This window comes from Neopsephotus bourkii, unplaced genomic scaffold, assembly GCF_033783945.1.
Source record: "Neopsephotus bourkii isolate Nb327-2 ecotype Australia unplaced genomic scaffold, CSIRO-AGI_Nbou_v1 NB_346, whole genome shotgun sequence".
Classification (NCBI taxonomy): domain Eukaryota; kingdom Metazoa; phylum Chordata; class Aves; order Psittaciformes; family Psittacidae; genus Neopsephotus; species Neopsephotus bourkii.
The window spans coordinates 611,309-630,589 of record NW_026900852.1 but is presented as its reverse complement, the minus strand read 5'-3'; the positions used below and the strand labels follow the sequence as shown (position 1 = coordinate 630,589).

Here is a 19,281-nt window from a genome sequence, read left to right as displayed (position 1 = left end):
CCCTGCAGAAACACACTCAGAGGAGAAGTTCAGCTCTGCCCACATGCCCACGAGGACAGCCGTACCCTCCTACTTCACCCAACAGTCCTTCCAAGCTCCTCTTCAGCTACAAACCCAAGATTTGCTCATTTGAACCAAAGCTATAGAAATTTATTATTAAAAAAAAAAAACCACCCCCAAATGCAAACATTTAACAAGAAAGGAAGAAAAGTTACAGTGAAATGAGGCCTTGTTATTGTCTGAAATCAGGTGAGCCAGGAATTTCCTCGAGGAGGTGGGCTTGTTTTCAGTCCTGTTCCAATCACCACTGTCTATGCATCCTCCAAGCTACCCAATATCCCCTTGTCAACAAGGTGTGCTTTGAGTGTGTTGAAGATGTGGAGCTGCTGGTCTGGCCGCAAGGTTAAGAACTGCTGGATCAGTTTGCTTGGGTTGGGACCTCTGAAACACAAAAGCATCACCAGCAGTGAGTCACATTGCTAAACCTCCATGATCTCTGTTCCTTCCCCAGGTCTACCCAAGGAGCTTAATTCCATTTCAGATGTGAAAATGGCTTCAGAAAGCACAGGTTGATGAACTGCAACAAAAACCTCAACCCCAAACCCAATCTGCTCCAAGAGCTTTGTCCATTGTGTAAGGGGCCTATAAGAAAGATGGGAAGAAACTTTTCAGCAGGGCCTGTTGCAATAGGACAAGGGATGATGGTTTTAAACTAAAAGAAGGAGATTCAGGCTGGATGTGAGGAAGAAATTCTTTACAACCAGGGTGGTAAAACAGTGGCACAGATTGCCCAGAGAGGCGGTGGATGCCCCATCCCTGGAGACATTCAAGGCCAGGCTGGATGTGGTTTCTGAAATAGATGAAGCTGTCCCTACACACTGCAGGGGGTTGGAACTGAATGCGCTTTGAGGCTCCCTTCCATCCCAAACCATTCTGTGATTCTATGATTCTAACTACAAGCCTGTACATCTCCTAAGTTTGAGACCACCCAGACTTCCCCACAAAGCATTAAATACCTGATGAAGCTCGCAATGTACACATTAACAAAGGTTGCCATCAGGTACTGACAGTCAAAGCGGTCCATGATACCTCCATGCCCTGGGATTGTGTTGGCAAAGTCCTGTGCAAAGCAGAAGGGAGCACATTCAGCAGTGTCAAATGCTTGCATTAGTTCCTCTATGTGTGACACACACCCCTGCAGTAATTCTTTCCAGAAGGCAAAAGCCAGATTAAGAAGATATTTTGTTTAATCTCCCCCTGGTTTTAAAAGCTGCTCCTTTAGGAAGACCACCAGTGCCTGAGGGACATCATGCTTAACTCAGATCTGTCACTCAAAGGTCAAGGAAGGCCAATGTTTATCTCTTGCAACCCTATCTTGCCTTTTCAAGGCATCTGAACAGAACACAGACTGTTCAGACACAAAGCCAGGGTGCAAGACATCAAGGGAAGCCTCAGATTGCAAAACTTCCTGACTGGCTCTTTCTTGCTCTAGCTGAAGATCTGCACAAAAGCAGCATTTCAAATACCAGCTGAAACGTTAAGGTCCCTCCCTATTCAGTTAAAAACCCCTGATCCTGCCCCAGCATTTTCCCTGTGACCCAACAAACCTCCCATCCCTTCCCAAAGCGCCCAGCCTGCCACTCCTCAGAGCACAGGGACTATTCAGAGTGGTAGCAATCATTTAGCCTTTCCTTTCTAGAATGGAAAGGACCTTCACCATCCTTACCTTGATTTTGAAGGCCCTCTTAAACCCACTTGCAAAGAAGCCTCCAAATGGCCCGATGAGGGAGGCAAAAGTAGACAGAGCGATGCTGTGGATTTGGAAGGGGTACATCCGGACTGTCTTCTGCAGAAAGAACATCATGTCAGAGAGGGCTTTTCAATCAGAACAGCATTTACCCCTCTTTCCCTGATCTCCAAGCTTTAGGTCAGTTGGGTTTCAAGTAGTTTAATGTCCCACCAAACTTTGGATGATTTCTTTGGGCCATCAGCCAACACAGAGCACCACTAAAATCCCCCTTTTGTACCATCATCCCTTGTCATGTCCCTTCGAAGACCATCACAATAAAGCCCTGGTCTCTCAGTATTTCTATCCCAATAAATAAGATCCAATAAGCAAAGAGAGTCCTACCCAGCCCACCACGGACTGCAGCACCACAGGGATATTGTACTCCTGTAGCTGGAACAGTTCGGATGGCTCACAGTCCACTGTGAAGCTGTTGGTGTCGTTGTTGAACTCCACAGGGCAGGTGAAGCACCGGTACCCTGACATCACGTAGGACAGCTTCCGGCAGAGAGGAAAAGAGACACAGCAAGAGAAAACAGGATTAGTATTTCCCTGAGCAATGTGGCAGAGCTGATCTCAAGTGAAAAGGCCACTCAAGGGGACAAGGCAAGGAGGGAGCCATGCTCCCAGCTGCAGTAAGGAGATTACTCTCCTGGGAAGCACTAATTGGCTAAAGGCAGAGTGAGCATTTCCATTTAGTAAGTGCATCTGCTCAGCAAGCAGTGCTCAGAGCCCCATAAGGACAGGCTGAGACAGGAAACCCTGGCTGAGAGGACAGAACCAAGCAGACACAGAGATCATCATAAAACCAGATAAGAATATTCTGAGTGCTCAATTCCCTACACAGCCCTTGAAATGATGCACAGCATCCATCCGAGAGCAGCAGAGAGAAAATGTCATGGATAATTATTGTAATGAACGTGTCACAGGGTCTAAAACAGACTAGAAACCTCCTGCAGTGCTGCTCCATCTGCAGTATCCACACAAAGCCATGGGCAGTTCAAATCCTGGTCAGTCAGGGAAAAGGAAAGTCTGTGGCAAGAGCCCAGAGTGCTTAAAGCCGGGCTGCAGCTTTTAGAAGGGAAGAGAACAATGAAAGAAGCTCCACGGTTGCTACTTACCACCAATCCAAACAAAACAGTGGCAAAGAATCCTCCAATAAAACCCTCCCAGGTCTTCTTTGGGGAGAGCTGCAGAGAAACAGAAGGGGGAATTACAGACCATACATCTCCACACACCTCTGGAGCCCTTCCTCCCCTGGGAATTGCTGAGGCAACACAAATCAGTACCACCAACCAACAGGTTTGGTCAGAAGCTGACACCAGCATCTTGGTCTGACATGGTTCATTCATTCCCGGTTTGATTTGATGCCCTTAAAGGTCTTTTCCCACCTCCATTCTATGATTTATCTTTACAGCCTCAAAGAGCAAGTTTAATTCAGAGGTTTGCTTCAGACCCACAAGCAGCCACAAAACTGGAGATGAGGGAACAAAGGGCTAAGACCCAAAGAAGCCAAAATGGGTGTTCTGTCCCCCAAAGTGTTCCAAACCTTGATGAGTGGCGTGCGGCCAAAGAAGAACCCAAACATGTATGCCATGATGTCATTGCAGATCACACAGGAAATTGGGACAATGAACCTGGATGGGAGAAGAATCAAACCATTGGGAAGTGCCCAGATAAAACTCCAAGACTCAAATAAGCTCCATAAGATGCTCTGCAGTGCCATCACACCAACACCTCTTGCTCCAATGCAATGTGAGATGCAGCCATACAAAGCTCCTAGGGAATCTGGGGGGGTACTCTAGTGCTCTGGGCTAAAAAGCAGGTTGAGAAGCCAAAATGGCCTGGTTTAAGCCCGTTTTCTTTTCCACACATGACATGCTGTTAGACACTCACCCTGTTAAGACTCCCTCACCCCTGGAGGGTGCAATTTAGCTGTAAGCAGGCAGCTCCCAAAGTCTCCTGGGCTGGTTTTGGCACACAGAGGAACGTGAAGTCTCAAAGCGGCCAGGAACTGATCCTGGCCCTGCTGGGTTTGGCAATCCCACCAAAGGGGCTTCCCCTCCCCACAGCAGCTGGAGTAAGGTGGCAGGTTGCCATCTCCCTTTCACAGTGCTGCTTTAACATGGTACTGCCAGCACTGGGCCAAATCAAGTGCTGAGCAACACTCACCCATCATTTGCTAGATATGGGTATCAAAAGGAAGCATCTACAAAGGCCTGATGCTACTTGATAGCTCCCTGCACCCCACAGCAACATCCAGATGCTTCTTTACAACAACCCTCTGAACTGCTCAAGTAGCACAAAGCAAGCCCTATGCTGCAGAGGTCCCAATCTCTCTATTCTGAACAGGTCAGTTCCTCACACCAAGCACCCTCTCCTTGGCCATTTGTTTTTGTAGAAGAACGGTTTGAACTCAAAACATGGTCAGTGTTCTGCAGAAATCAAAGCAACTCGGAACACACAGCAACTCACCATATCATCCCTTCAAACAGGTTGTGGATGATGAGGTGCGACTGGGTAACAACGATTAGCAACGTCACATGGGTCCATCCAAACTGGAAGAGAAGACAGCAAGCACTAGACACTGCCATACACATCACTGGCAGTGATGCTCTAGCAACCTCAGAGAACAGCTCATACAGACGTGCAGTTCTAGCATGCACCTTCACCATGACAAACACCCAGGGCCATCAGAGCTTGCAACAGTCACCAGCAGTAATTTATGGGCATACTCTTTAGCTTAAGCCCAGAGGTGACCTTCATTGGGAAGACTTCTGCTGGACCAAACGCTCTTTAGCCCACCCCCATCCCACACGTCTCAGCCTTTTGCCAATGTAAGAAGAGACTAACAGATACCCAAGCCATATCCCTGTGTGCTTAATAAACTGGAAAGCAACCAGCTTCTTAAAACTACCCTCTGCTCACAGTAGCTTTTCTTCCTGGCAGCATTTCAGTGCACAACCAGCACACACCTAGTCCTCCACAGAGCATTTTCAAGCAGCCTACATTATTCCTTCTGCCTCCAAGTGGGGGCAGCCAGGCCCTGCATTTAACCTTACCATGTAGAACTGGAGGCGATAATGTTTCTTCACCAGACTCAAAACAAACATGCAGAAACCTGGTGAGAGACAGAAGGACAGCAAGTGGTGGGAATGCATCTTCAACAGCAAGAAATACTATTTCACTATGACACAGCTCCTTAGGGAGCAGCAATGGGGAGTGGGAAGACAAACTACTTTGGAAGTCACAAAATACCACTGCCTATAAGTAATACTTGGACAAGTAACAACCAAGCCTGGCTGACCCATATGGAGCTTTCTTATACAGAGCCTCGTGTAAGAGATACTCCAACAATGCACCCAAGTTACAGCATCACTGAAGAGCAGAGATCACTTGCTATGGACACTGCATTGCACACAATGCTCTGGACAAGGGTAGCTCAAGGAGGTTTCTCCCCTCCAGCCCAGCCAAGATGAACCAACAGAAAACCTGGTTTCTACCTGTTAAATAGAGGGTGAAGGAAATGAAGCGGTGGTATTTGCTGAGGATTCGCAGGGGCTCCTCCCTCTGAACCAGGGTGAAGAAATAATCTGTCACAGTCTCACCATAGAAAAAGTAGTTTACACAGAGCAGGAAGTACCTGGGAAGGATGCAGACCCTTGTTAGCAGAACCTCAAAAGGCTTCTAGAGAGACACAGAAAGTGACTGATCCCTGAGGTCTTTCTATTGCTCTGGCCCACTGCAAACAGGTTTGCTTCAAGTGACAGCAGAATTTGATTTCCTGCAGTTAGGAAATGCCACCTTCATTTGAACCAGTGGCTGCAGCACTCAGCTCTGCTTTGCTATGGATCCCACATGAAGGACACTTGGAATTGGCCTCCTGATGCACAAAGACTTTCTGCCTTTAGGTGGCACTCCTCAACAGGCCTCTGCAGCTTGTGCAGCCCCAAAGCGCTGCGCCTGCCCTCAAGTCCTAGCGTTCACCCAAAACCTCCCATCTCACTTGAGCACCACATCCACCTCCAAAGGATGATGCCTGTCAATGCTGGTCTTTGCATAGATCATGGGATCCAAATCTCTGGACAGCCTGTATCCAGGCAGGCTCTTTCAAGATACTGATCTATCAAGACTTACAGGGGCTTTTCTTGGACAAGACCTGCTACCAGATGACCCTGGTCAGCACAGAGCAATCCAGGCTCTCTGGTTTGGAGGCAGCCAGAAGATCTGTGAGATGATGAAGCATTACTGCTGCACACAAGCCCCCTTACTCACCAGCTGAGTGTCCTGAACCAGGGCAGGTCATACGAGTGGTACACGTTATAGCCAATAGTGATAATCTCATGGAAACATTTGATCTGGACACACATCACCTGCACAGAAGACATGCAGAAGCTCTCATACATGCTGTTTAACATCTCTTTCATCAGGGAGATAACAACCACATATGTGTACAGCAAAAGGTACTTTAGCAGTTGCTACCAGTCTGGCAGTCTCCTAATCCAACATGGGAAGCTGCCCATATTGCTTTTCCCTCCCCTTTCCTCTGCAGGAGGTTCCTAACAGCTCCTGGTATTAGTTTCAGTTGCAACCATATGCTGCCCATTCCACCCAGGTTTCTTCCACAGAGGAAATCCAGCAAGTGGCCAAAGGACCTCCACAATATTCAGCTCTGAGCTGCCCACCCCAGCAACCTTTCCCCTGACCACTGTGAATGTCAGGATCTCTCTGAAGCACTTACTATTGTCATTAACACCATGGGTCCCAAGTAGATGATGATAAAGAAGAAGGTGATCATTGCCAGTGTGAGGATGCCTCTTACCCACCAGTTCTTCCATCTGAGCCACAGAGAAGGAAAGATGTTAGAGAAAGTCAAACCAAAGCAAGGAAGCAGGGCAGCACTTCTGCTCTCTGCATATCACAGGAAGGAACTGAGCCCTAGGAACCCCAAGTTTCCTTTCAGTGCTGCAGAGGCCTCGATCCACTGAAGGCCTGCTTGCAGCAGCTGCAAAGCTGCAGTACAACTCAGTCTTCCCCTCACTACATGCAGGGCAGAGCTCAGGGTGCTGAAATGGGACAGGAGAGTGTCTGCTCCTGCTCAGCTACAGATCTCACACACCCTGGACAAGCTGCAGGATAAGTTCAAATAGAATGGGGACCATTACCCATCTCTGCACTCTTCCAAGAGCAGACACGTGCTCTGGTGTGTTGTACCCTCACTGCTGTCCACGAGACCATGAAATCACAACATCATGGAATGGTTTGGGTTGAAAGGACCTTAAAGCTCATCCAGTTGCAACCCCTGCCATGAGCAATGACACCTTCCACTAGAGAAGCTTGCTTCAAGTCAGGTCCAACCTGGCCTTGAACACTGCCAGGGATGGGGCAGCCACAGCTTCTCTGGGCACCCTGTGTCTCACCATCCTGCCTTGAGCCTCTCCCATCCCCACAGCAGAGGCACTTTCTCCCATGACAGAAATACGATGTTTTCCTCCCCAAAGCAGCCTGTAAAGAATATTCCCAGTTTCTTCTTGGGACCTCTCCCACCACAGCACCCCTGAGAGCTCTGCTCTCCCAAGCACTGTCACCATCATCTTCTGCTTCTTGTGGCTCAGGGGCACCTTCCTGCATAGCAGGGAGGGAAACACAGCACTTCTGAGAGCAGCTCTTCAGCCTCCAACAGCCACCACCACGCTGCTGTGGCTAGGACAGCCCCAGTGACCATGCAGGGACCCTGGCAGCAGAGGGAGATGATGCTCAGTGAGTGGTACCTTGAGGACAGGTTGGAGAGGGCTCTGTTGAGGACCTCTGGAGTGTCATCTGATGTCGGCACAGGAGGGGATCCTCCAAACTCAGATTTGCTTTCACTGTCTGATGCTGTCTCTCCATCCAGCTTGTTCTCAGACTCGGACTCCTGCAAGTTAAAGAGAGACAAAGAGCTTTAGTGGGCACACGCTGAAGGAACTCAGACCAGCCCATTGGATGCAACACCACCACTCTGCTTCTGCATGAACGAGGAAAGCAAATATCAGAGGTATTACACAGGGTTATACCCATGAGAAACAACATCAAGTGGTTTAGGTGACAGAAACAATGGGATTTCGCTCTCCATCAGTCTCAGGAGCAACCAGAGCAAAGGATCTGTTCCCTCTGAACAGGTACAAATCCCTCACAGCTGATGAATAAGTACCTCCAAGTGCCTGAGAGACACAGGCTCGTTAGCAGGAATTCTTACAAGCTCCCCAGTCCCCAGGCAGATCTCCAAGTATGCAACCCTGCCCAAATTAGAAAGGAAGGCCTCCAAGCAGACAGGCTCAAGGCTGACTTCACACACAGACACTAAAAATACCCCCAAGCCCATCCTCAAATAGCTGAAGAGGAAGAGCGTGGCTTATCACCCGCACCCAACCATCCCCTCTGGCCACAGAAGAAACCTGATGTGTTGGAAAGAAGCACTGGTGCCTTCCGCACCCCTTGTATGCTCCAGCACTGAGCTCAGAGCAGAGGCCCGTAGTTAGGTACATAAATACAGGCAAGGCAGGAGGTTACAGAAGGCCAGTGGTACAGAAAGGATTACAAGCGACCTCCTGGCTCCCAGGCAGCCCCATGCCTCCTCTCCAGTGGCCGTTCTTCATCCGGTTCAGCTCCTAAATAGAGGATGAATCCAAGCTTCCCCATTTCCCCCTCATTTCAGTGGCAGAGCTTCACCACGCTCCTCAGCCCTTGCAGCAAGGAAGGAAAATGCTGCTCCTGGGGGAAGTGCTTGTGCATCAGGAGCTGGCCTCGGCCCATGGGCTATTTTAGAGCTCCCGGAAAGGAGAGCATGTTAGCAGGAAAAACAATGAGGGAGCCAAGCTGGGAGCTCTGCACAGAGACTTCATCCCTTTGGGCTCCCAGGGAGTGCTGCCCTGTGCTTGGAAATAGGGACCAAACCAAGCAGCCACCGGGGCTGGTTTGGTGTGACCAAGTTGCAGCTCACTAGAGCAGTAAGAGTTGAGTAGCTCCCTTATTTAAGGCAGGAAAAGAGAATTGTTTCCCAATCTGTAACACATCAATGGCTGGAGGCCAGGTTCTTAAAACAGACCGGTTAGACACCATCAGGTGGGGGCAGCTAAAAATACAGTGGTCATGTCAGAAATGACTTGTGGGGATGGGCAAAGCAGCAGCCACCGCACCAGTCACATCCTGTGCTACCTCTTCCCACTTGCTGTTTCCAATCCCATCACTGGGAAGGAAGAGGAAAGCAAAACTAAAGAGCGCTGCCAGCCCCTGTGTGGGTTTGGAGCTGGCAAAACAATGCAGCTTGGCTTTGCTTTAGCTGGGTTTTAACTGACCGGGAGGACCTTCAGACCTCAGAGAGATTTAGTGCCATTTAGCTGGGAGCACAAAGATCAAATCCATAAGGCAGCAAGCAAAAAGACTGGAAATCATGGAATGATTTGGGTTGGAAGGGACCTTAAAGCTCATCCAGTTCCAACCCCTGCCATGGGCAGGGACCCCTTCCACTGGAGCAGCTTGCTCCAAGCCCCTGTGTCCAACCTGGCCTTGAACACTGCCAGGGACTCCCTGAAGATCATGAGTTTGGCATCCTATAGCACAGCATAGGGGCCCCATTCTCGAGCAGGCTTGGGGAAATCAGAGCAGTGCATTAGCTTCTCCAAACGGATTCTCTGCAGAATTCCCCTGTGGACAACCCAAGTAACAGCAAAAGCTTCAGGTCCAGTTTGCCCAAACTCAGTTTTTCCTCTGGTCTTCTACATTATGTTTAAGAAATGGAGCTTTTCTTCTCTTGTTGCAGATGTCTAAAGAAGAAAACTTCGTGTGATTGCTCCAAAATCAAATGGACAAGGAAGTGGCTGGGTACTTAGGGCAGCCATCATTACCTGTATAGGCTAAAACCCCAAACCTCAAGCACGTCTCTAATGCAGTCCAAGTATCCATTATTTCATGCACAATTCCCAGCCTTAAAAGGACTTTTATTCCCTGGATAAAAGGCTAAGCACTGAAACAAGGAAGCAGATCCAAAGCAGCATCCCTGCATTTTATTCCCCAGAGCACTGACATTGCAAGGCAAAGTGCAAATCATTCCTTGCCTATAGCCCAGAGGATCAGAAGTTTCATAAAGTGCTCAGAGGCTAAAAGAAGGGGAAAGAGCACTGATGCCTTCTTGGCCAAGAACATGAAGGATGAAAGCAACCACACAGCTCAAGAGGCAAAGGAATCTGATGTTGCAACCAAGCTAATCTAAAGTTGCCACAGCCCAGCTGGTGGTTTCTTCCACTCACTGCAAGGCACCGATGTTGCAGTGAAATAGCTGTAAGGTCACATCATCAACCCCCTGATCCACTGATTTCAGTGTGACACTGAAGTGTTTTGGTCTCCAAGAGCAGGAGCAAAGCCTCACTGGATGGGTCCAACAGCACATGCATCCCACTGCTCCCCTCGTCCCACTTCCTGGTGTCATGCAACAGGCACTCAATCCTCACAGCTCCAAGCATCACCACTTATTTCAGAGAGTACAAAGATCAAGAGGTGTGTCGAGATAAAGGGATGCTGTTAGGGGTCAACATTGAGTGTAGGACCCATTCCTCCATCTTTGGCTTAATTTAAGCCTGATGGGAGGTGGAAGAAAACATTTTCCCTGCTGGAAGAACTCACCCAAGTGAGGGCTGATGTGTGTTTGAACACCCTCACTTTGAAAACAACCAAGCTGTGTCAGGGTTCAGCTCTTCTCCCTGCTTAGCTCTCTGAAATGGAGTGTTAAGATTATATAGGACATTGTGCCAGATATAGGCTATGGAAAGGACTCAGTAATCGACACTATTTTTATACCTTTTATGCAGATTGCAACCAGCAGCCTACAAATCACCAATTGAAGCAGCTGAGCAGGATGCTGAATAACTTGTTTAAGCCTCAGCATGATGCACCCTGGTTTAGGCTACTTAATCCAGCTGTGGCAACCCCTTGATAACACCCTCTACACTGCACATTTCCACTGCTGCCTCACTAGTTCTCCAACCAAGCCAGATAGATCCCCATCCCAAAGGATAATCATCAGAGCCATGCTTTGTGCAAAGCAGCTTGCAGCAGCAAGCAGGCACAGCGAGTGATGCTTGCCAAGGGCTATCACTGGTGAGTATTTAAACTCATTCCAGAGTCAGTGCTTCTGCAAAGAGCAGGTCTGGGCTCTGTTGAACCACAGACTGCAAACAGAAGGTTCCATAATGCCAGTACAAGCAGCATTTCAGAGAAGCTGGGTCTCAGAGATGGGGTTCTATCACCAGTTCTGCTCCTCCCCTAACAAACACCAGGTTTCTGATGCTGCTTCTGTGCATGTTCTCTTACTACACCTCTTCCACACCGATTTTTCCTGTTAGCTCAGTAGTTGCTATTCCCTCTGCCTCCCTCCTCCCAGGCAGAAGCAGGGCAGAGCACTTACTGCAAACGTGGATGTTAGAAATCTATGTGCATGATGCAGAGCTGGGAAACAATTAAAACCCCTTAGTAAGAGCAAATCAATCTTTCCCTCCAGTTCCCTTGGAATCTGCCTTTATTTTTCCATTTCTTTTACAGGGGAAGCTTTAAGTCCATCTAAACACAATCAGATGCAGAGGCTTTTAGTGGGTTTTGTTACCAACGTGGAGTTATTCAATTGAAGGGCTCTTTCTTGGGCAGATTTGCCTGTCCAGCATCGTAGGCAAGCCCAGAGCTCCTTCTTCAATTTATCACCTCATTATTGAAGGCTTCTTATCACAGACTGGTTTGGGTTGGAAAGGAGCTTAAAGTTCATCCAGTTCCAACCCCCTGCCACAGGCAGGGACCCCTTCCACTGGAGCAGCTTGCTCCAAGCCCCTGTGTCCAACCTGCCCTTGAACACTGCCAGGGATGGGGAAGCCACAGCTTCTCTGGGCTCAGCGCCTCAGCACCCTCACAGGGAAGAGCTTCTGCCTTATCTCCAACCTAAAGAATCAGGTAACAGAGGGATAAAACCAAAGTAGCAATGTCCATTTATCATAACTCATTCATTTTTACACAAGTCATGATGAGAAGAAACAGTAAAATCCACTGATGCCTGTGAGGGCTCTTTCTCCCCTGAACCAGAACAGAGGAAAAAAAGCCAGAAACCCACTAGCTTGTTGTATTTGTGAAACCAGTAGATCCAAGAAACATTTGCAAACAAGTATTTAATCACCCTAAAGAAAGATACACGGAGAAAGGAGTTTGCTTGGCTTGCTTGAAACTGAACTCCTGCAAGCATGCAGGAAGAAATCTGTGCTCACAGCTTAACTGGCACTCTCAGAGCTGAAGCTATGAGCACACGGGGTTTTATGCCCTAGTATCCATGACATGATCTCAGTTGCCATGGAAACAAGGCAGTAATCTCCCTGCCAAAAATGTTCAGCCCAAAACAGAGATACAGTGAACTATTCGATGCTGGCACATGAAATTCATTCAAGAAATCCCTGTATCTGTGCACCTTTCCTGAAGCAGGCTGCTGTTTTATTTAGACTTCCTGCCAGACTTGAACCAAAAGCTGTGATGGAAAATGCTAATTACACTGCTCAAGAGAGAAAGAGTTGTTTTCCTCAGGCAATAAACCTGACAGCTAGAACAACAGGCACCATTTGCACTAAAGCCTCTGCTATTCTCACCCCTGAGCACATTTGCAGGATCAAGGCCAGTATAATTAGTCTAATGGATACAAACCCAGCAGCCTCACTTATGAAGATCTCCATGTTTTGCAGAAGTGGTTTTAATTCCTACAAGCTGGGAAAACTGTTCTGTTCCATTCCCATCTCCCCTTCTTCAGTGCTTTACTGACATGGCACCTTCCCATCTCCAACAGTTCCATGCCACAGGCAAACCCACCCCAGACAGAGCCACCAAGGTGACACCAAGCCAAAAACTCATCCTGTTATAAGATACATCCTAACTATAAGATACTCTCTTTCAGTTCAGAAGCTCCAAAGGGTGAAAGACAGAAAACTCTCGTTCCCATCCCATGTTCCCAAAGCCACCTGCTTTGTTTTCATCAAACCAAGCTCAGCTCAGCAGTGGGATGTAATGGGAGGAATGCAGGGGTTGCATGGAGCACAACAGCCTGATAAAAGAGCCTGATCTCAGTGTCAGCAAATATGAGTCATGTGAAGTTGTATATCCCTGACTCACTCAGTGCAAGTTAACCCTCAACACAGCACCCACTCTGGCATCCATTCATTCCAGGGAATCAAGAAGGTAAACGCATCAGGCTCCAAGTCCTTTCAAGAAGCTATTTTTGGTCTCTTTTGTATACAATAGGTTGCTGGTTCTGGCATTCCCCCAGAATTTCCTACTGCTAAGAAAGGAACCTGCCTCCCCCTCTGAAGCACATGATGGAGATGTTTTGGAGATAGGCTTCAGCACTGGGTTCTCCTGGATCTAACTGGCATCCCTCTGCTACGTGGCATTTACACACTGGCAGACTTTGTTGTCCCTTTCAGAGACAGAGAAAACACATACAGAAACAAAGAAGTAAAGCTCAGAAGGACCTCTTGGAACTGGCGTCTGGGAGAGGCTGCTCCAAAGCTGTGGCTCTGCACAGACATTGTGATCTGCTGTGAGAAAGAAGAGGGAGAACAAACAGAGCTCTGCGGCAGCAGGCGCATGATTCACATTGGAACATAGCAAGGCAAGGAGCCATGTGGGACTTGGACCAGTATTAGCTATAACCCTGAGGAACCCAAATCAGTAGTTTCCTGAAGTCACAGCTACCATCATAAACCTACAGGCTTGTTCTAAAGAGAAATCTATGAATCTTCATGCCCTTTATAACCCTGGCAAACATAAATCAGGAAAAGTCAAGTGAAGCAGATCACCAGAAGGGGCACATGCTAACACAGACCACATGTGGGGGAAAAGAAGAGAGCTATTGACAGGCACAGTAATAATTTTCTGCCAATACAAAGAATATTGGTGTCCTGGCAAATACAAAGTGGCAATATGCCTTTTCTTTCAGAAAGGAAATAGTGATTTGCTTGGAAAAAATGTATCTTCATGTAAAAACCCTTCCTAAGGAAGGTATTTCCAAGGCTGGTCTACCCCTGGTGCCAATCACTGCTTATTAAAAGCAGGCAGGAGGATAAATCAGTTTTCTTACCACCTAATGTGTGGTATGTGCTTGACAGGCAGTGAAATCAGTCCTCAGCTTCCTCCCTGCTGGGAAGAGAAGTGCAAACATCTCATCACAGCTTCCCTCTTCTCAGCACCAAACATCCCTGCATTCCCAGGGATCACCCCCCACACATCAGGGCTTCAGAAGCACAAGCAGAGACGCCATTCACATACAAAGCAGCTTGTTTGAGCACTGACACTGACCTCAGCCTCCAACGTGGGGGGGGGGGGAAGGCAGCACCAGCATCCATCAGGAGCTGTGGATGTGCCATGTCTCCCTCCATCACCCTTTGATACACTGACCTTACCATGTACAGAAACAAGACATGGTCAGGAGCGAGGACATGTCACTGCAGCAATAGGGACCTTGGAAAGAAGCTCCTACATCCACTAACACTCAGCAGGAACACTACAAAGAACAGGCTAGCCACATGCTGGAGGTAACAGCAACTTCCACACACTGCCAAGAGAGACACTGTCTTGTGTAGCCCTCCTGCCCAGACAGAAATAAATCATCTGGTCATTAATAAGGATAGGAAACAAAAGCCAGCTTTGAACTATTCAAAGGGCTGAGTAATGAGAAAGCAATGTGTGCCTGAGGGGTTTAACCTGAGCATCCAGAACCCCTGTCTCTATCATAGAATCCTACAGTGGTTTGGGAAGGGACCTTAAAGCTCATCCAGTTCCAACCCCCTGGAGAACGGTCAAATCAGACACCATCCACAGGAACAGCAAGCAGCCTGCAGCTCTTCCACCAGCTCCATGGCAGGCCAGAAGCTGCTGCAGGTACTGCATTTGCAAGCTGGTTGTAATGAGCTCCATTAGAAAGGCAATCAGACCAGTTCCTCATTAGCACAATTAACAGATAACAACGCACTCCTGTTGGCAGGCACTCTAAACCTGAGCATCAAACAGCAAGGGAGGCCGAAATACATTCCCTCATCAGAGCTGAGGTTGCTAGCATCTATCCAGAATAAAGGCCAAGTGATGCTTGGTATCAAGCCTAAAATAACATTAAGGCCTATTAAAAAGAAATAAGCCTTTGGGGTGGGTCTGGAAGAGGTCCTGGACTTCTGCACCTCTCATTGTGGATGAAGATGGAGCAAGGCATCACTGCAGTGGTTTAATTGGGTTTGGTCCTCACCTTGTTATCATAAACTCCCAGCTGCTTGGAGCTCTCCTGTGACCTGAGCAGTAACAGGACTTGCAATTGCCTAAACCTTCAGAGCATCTGCACAGGTATTTCTCTACATCCTGAACACCAACATCAGAGCTGCTGCATCCACCAAGCAACTGTTCACATCTCCCATCAGCCTCCCAAGCAGACCTGAGGGACCGCTGTCAGCACCAGTGTTCAGACATCCAGCATTTACTCAGCTCAGCATCTTTAAAGCACTTCAGATCACTGAGGAAGTCTTGCAAAATGCCTGGAGGCACAAGGAATCAGGAGGCTTGGTAGTTCAGAGTCTTTCACTGGTTTGTACCACACAATACAAATGAAGCCAGATAAAAAGTCACATCCTCAATCCACTGCAAAACCAGGCTGGAAAGACCAAGCGTTCTCATCCTTTGGAAGTGAAGGAGTACCTCTTACCTTGGGAAGCATTTCACCCTTACACCCTTCCGTCCTGCCTGAGACCCAGACAACTACTAGGGCAACCTCCTGGCAAAAGAAGGCTGGAGAAGGAAAAACCCCTCTGTCCTCACTGCCAAGCCACACAGAGTACAAACCACTACTGAGAAATGATACTGAAACCCCATTAAACCAGCAGAAGTGTTCAGGAGCTCTGCATGCACCAGGAAACAATTTTCTTCTGCCCTTTTCCTGTTCTCTTTGGAAACTGGAAGAGAAAATATGACTTAATGGGATGCACACCACACACTGACCTCTGCTTTTAGAGAGTGAGCCTACAAAGCAAAGGAAGGAGGTTTAGTTGGAAGGCATCCCTGCTAGTGGCAGGAGGCTAGAACTGGATGAGCTTTAAGGTCCCTTCCAAGCCAAACCAGTCTCTGATGATTCTGTGACACAAAGATCAAGGGAGAAGGTAATAAGAAACTAGAACTTGTTTTGATCATCTAATCTCAGATATACATAGACAAGCAGCAACAGTTAACAGCATCTAAGTCCTCTGGGCTGAAGAAATGGGTACCAAGCACACATCAGTGCAAGTCTGGCTGGTTTTCTGCAGGGGGGGAATCAGAGGGAGTTCACTGCTCAGAGTAAACAGATGTTGCCTTGTTCCCTTTGAGACCAAGACTGGGTTGCACAACAGTTTGACCAGAAATCGATTTTACAGTGCTCTGGCACAAGTGTCTCGACTGAAGCAGCAGCTTTGGTTACAAGCTGAACATCAAAGCTGCAGCGTCGTGCAAGGGGTGGAGGAGCAGAAAGCGAAACCAGCTTCTCTCTTGCCATTATCATGCCAGCACGGGGAACAAGAACAAAACACAGCTTTCCGGGCCTCATCCTAAAGTCAGCACTGATGGTTACAGCTCATTTTAACTCCTTTATTGCACCCAGAGCTCTGTTCCACAGCCACCAGGGCTTCTGCAAGACACAATACGCTTTGCTCAACTATTTTCCTTGGCAAGGGTAACTGCATGACCAAGCAGAAACAGGAATCCCCCCTCTGGACAGCAGCACCTGCAGGCAACACACTAGGCAAGCAAAGACCACCGAGCAATGCAATGTGCACAAGGACTTCTGCTGTGCTGGCTTTATACTGATGTTATTCCCAAGCTCTACCAGGCACTTCCCAAGCACTAAATGCACAAGAGCATGGTCTCAGGGGAATAAAGAGAGATCTGCTGCTGCTGAGAGCTGCAAGCACAACGCTGCAAGGTTTTCCCTACTGAAAATCACTGTTACCAGGTAAGCTCCCAGCAGGCTCCAATGGAAGAGTTTGAGGGAATTCTCTGCCTCCCATAACTGCCTTCTATTGCTAAGAGCTGTCACGCTCAGCACCTGAAGAGGTGTTCTTCAGTGATTGGAAACGTCTTTTTGTCTCTTTCCCTTGCAATTCATTTGAGCTGCTTTAGGATGAGCAGGATGGAATTCATATTCCCTCTCTATAGTAAGGACACTTCAAGTCATTAATAAGGTACTGTGAGAGGAGCTCTTCAGAAAGCTCTATATATACAGAAAGCCCATTTGCCTGGAAGTATCAGGATTGCACTCAAAATAGCAGCCCTCTGACCTTCTTCAGGAGCATCCCAAGTAGCTGAAGGGAGATGGGAAGCCTGGCAAAGGGAATGTGCATCCCTGCTCAGTCCTCCCAAGCTGCTGAGGGATCTCTTCCAACTCCCACAAAAGTTCTGGAATATTGAAGTCCCTGAAGGTTTTCTGCAGCGAAGTAAACTCCAACTGAGACAAACGTTCTTATCTAGAAGAGAACAGCTTTGTCTTGCCACAACAAAATAGGAGCCATCTTAGGGCTCTCTTCATGGTAAATCTGGGTGTTGGGCAGCTTCAGGTAATGTATGTAAAAGGCAGAACCTTCTGATTAACACCAAAGTGACCCATTCTCAGTGGTGTCATCACTTTCTGTCCCAGCTCCCTCTCTAATCACATCACAACCATAAAGCTTCCTCACTTCTGAGTGTACAGCTCCGAGCAGGTATTAACCTGGCATTCAAAGCTCCATTAAACGTGACAATAACATAGCAAAAGACAGCTCTGCCTGGTGATTTCATGCTTCTCTGAACTGCGTCCTTCCCACATTAACAGAGGAGACATCCATATGATGCTACTAAAGGCAAATGGACAAGTAACAGCATCGCTCCCAAGGTGCATGCACTAAGCATCAACACAGCGAAGAACCACTTTTCCCATCAGTTTTGTCTCTCTGTGACTCTGTCAATACTAGTTAAAGAGTTCTACTTGCTGGTTTATTCCTCAGGGTCCTCTCCTGGTCAGTGAGGGGTGGGAAAGAAGATGGCAAGGGTGACAACACTACTCACATAGGGGCTGCCAAGCTCAGAGCATCCAACTGGGCTTGGGTTTGGAACGAAGGAGATGTTATGGGAAAACAGAGGCAGGTTTTCATTTTCGCAGGTCTTCTTTGGAGAAATGCAACCACAAAACCTCATGAAGCTCCGGATGGAGCCTGTGCATCCCTGTGTAGGGAAGGGCAGCCACAGGGGGTGGCTGGGAGATCCCAAAGCCTCTCTTAAGGGGTTTAGCAACCCCCACTTGCAATAAGGTCACCAAATCAATCAGGTTGGAAAAAAGCTTTAAGCTCAAGTCCAATGTTCCCAGCACTGCCAAGGCCAACACCGACCCATGGCACTGAGGTCTTGTCTCCACAGTGTGTGAACACTTGCAGGGACGGTGCCTGCAGCCCTGCCCTGGGCAGCCTGTTCCAATGCCTGAGCACCCTCTGGGGCAGGAATTGTTCCTCAGCTCCATCTAAACCTGCCCTGGTGCAGCTTGAGGCCGGTTCCTCTTGTCCCATCCCTTGTTCCTTGGGAGCAGAGCCCAGCCCTCCTGGCTCCATCCTCCTGTCAGGCAGTTGTAGGTAGCGATCAGGTACCCCCTGAGCCTTCCCTTCTCCATCTGAATCCCCCAGGTCCCTCAGCCGTTCCATCACCCCTGTACTCCAGGCCCTGCACCAGCTCCGGTGCCCTTCTCCGGACCCATGAAGTGCAGTTTACACCCAGACCCCGAGCGCCCAGAGACGAGATGCGGGGCCGGGTGCCCAGCCACGGACAGACACCGCTCTCAGACTCTCCCAGAATCACTTACGGTGCTATCGCGGTGCAGGGTAAACCGAGAGACGGGTCCGGTAGGCGCAGTAACCGACGGGTCCCCTCACGCTCCGCAGGCCTCAGTGCCCCCCCGCCGCAGGCCCCACCACCGCCCCCGCCGGTGCCCGCAGCCCACCTTGTCCTCACTGTCCCGCGCCGCTCCGGGCTCCCGGCCGTGCCGCTGCCGCAGGTCGCTCATCCCGTCCCCGCTCATCCTGACCCCGGCCCGGCCTGGCCCAGCCCCAGTCCACTCCGGTGCGTCCCTCGCAACTACCAGAGGGGGCTGGAGAAGCAGCGGAGCCGTTGCCGGCGCCGACCAATCAGCGGCGCTAAATAGCCTCGGGGGCGGGGTTAAGCCTCATCGTAGCCTCCGCCCAGTTGTACCCGGATGTGCATCCGCGGCGCCATGATGGCTGCTGCGAGTGCGTTGGGGGCGGGAAGAGCAGGGGTAGCCGGAGACGCGCCGGGCCCCACTGGTGGTACCGGTACAGGCCAGGGTGGGCCACAGGGATCCGGTGCGAGGGGCGAACGCGGCCTACCGGAGCTGTTACACCGCGCTAGGCCCCGGCAGCCATACTGCCGCACGGCTAGGCGGACGC

At 49.1% G+C, this 19,281-nt stretch overlaps 1 protein-coding gene across 1 annotated transcript; it reads right to left on the bottom strand.

The window, feature by feature from the left end:
• Nucleotides 1-120: 120 nt before the first annotated feature.
• Nucleotides 121-18,951, bottom strand: CDS2 (CDP-diacylglycerol synthase 2). Its single transcript, XM_061348200.1, has 14 exons — nucleotides 18,934-18,951; nucleotides 18,819-18,897; nucleotides 7,558-7,700; nucleotides 6,528-6,624; nucleotides 6,062-6,159; nucleotides 5,290-5,429; nucleotides 4,849-4,907; nucleotides 4,262-4,344; nucleotides 3,336-3,423; nucleotides 2,908-2,976; nucleotides 2,132-2,284; nucleotides 1,727-1,846; nucleotides 1,017-1,120; nucleotides 121-441 (listed from the first exon to the last, which is right to left on the bottom strand). Exons 2-14 carry the CDS (start codon nucleotides 18,894-18,896, stop codon nucleotides 312-314), a joined length of 1,362 nt encoding a protein of 453 aa, XP_061204184.1. The 5' UTR covers nucleotide 18,897; nucleotides 18,934-18,951; the 3' UTR covers nucleotides 121-311.
• Between the last annotated feature and the right edge of the window lie 330 nt (nucleotides 18,952-19,281).

What these genes read in the sequence shown, in the direction of transcription:
- CDS2 (XM_061348200.1), bottom strand. Translation starts at nt 18,896, where the DNA reads ATGAGCGGGGACGGGATGAGCGACCTGCGGCAGCGGCACGGCCGGGAG. An exon ending in CGCGGGACAGTGAGGACAAG is followed by an intron (nt 7,701 to 18,818) that starts GTGGGCTGCGGG and finishes TTTAACTTGCAG; the next exon opens with GAGTCCGAGTCTGAGAACAA. An exon ending in CTGTTTTGTTTGGATTGGTG is followed by an intron (nt 2,285 to 2,907) that starts GTAAGTAGCAAC and finishes CTCTGCCGGAAG; the next exon opens with CTGTCCTACGTGATGTCAGG.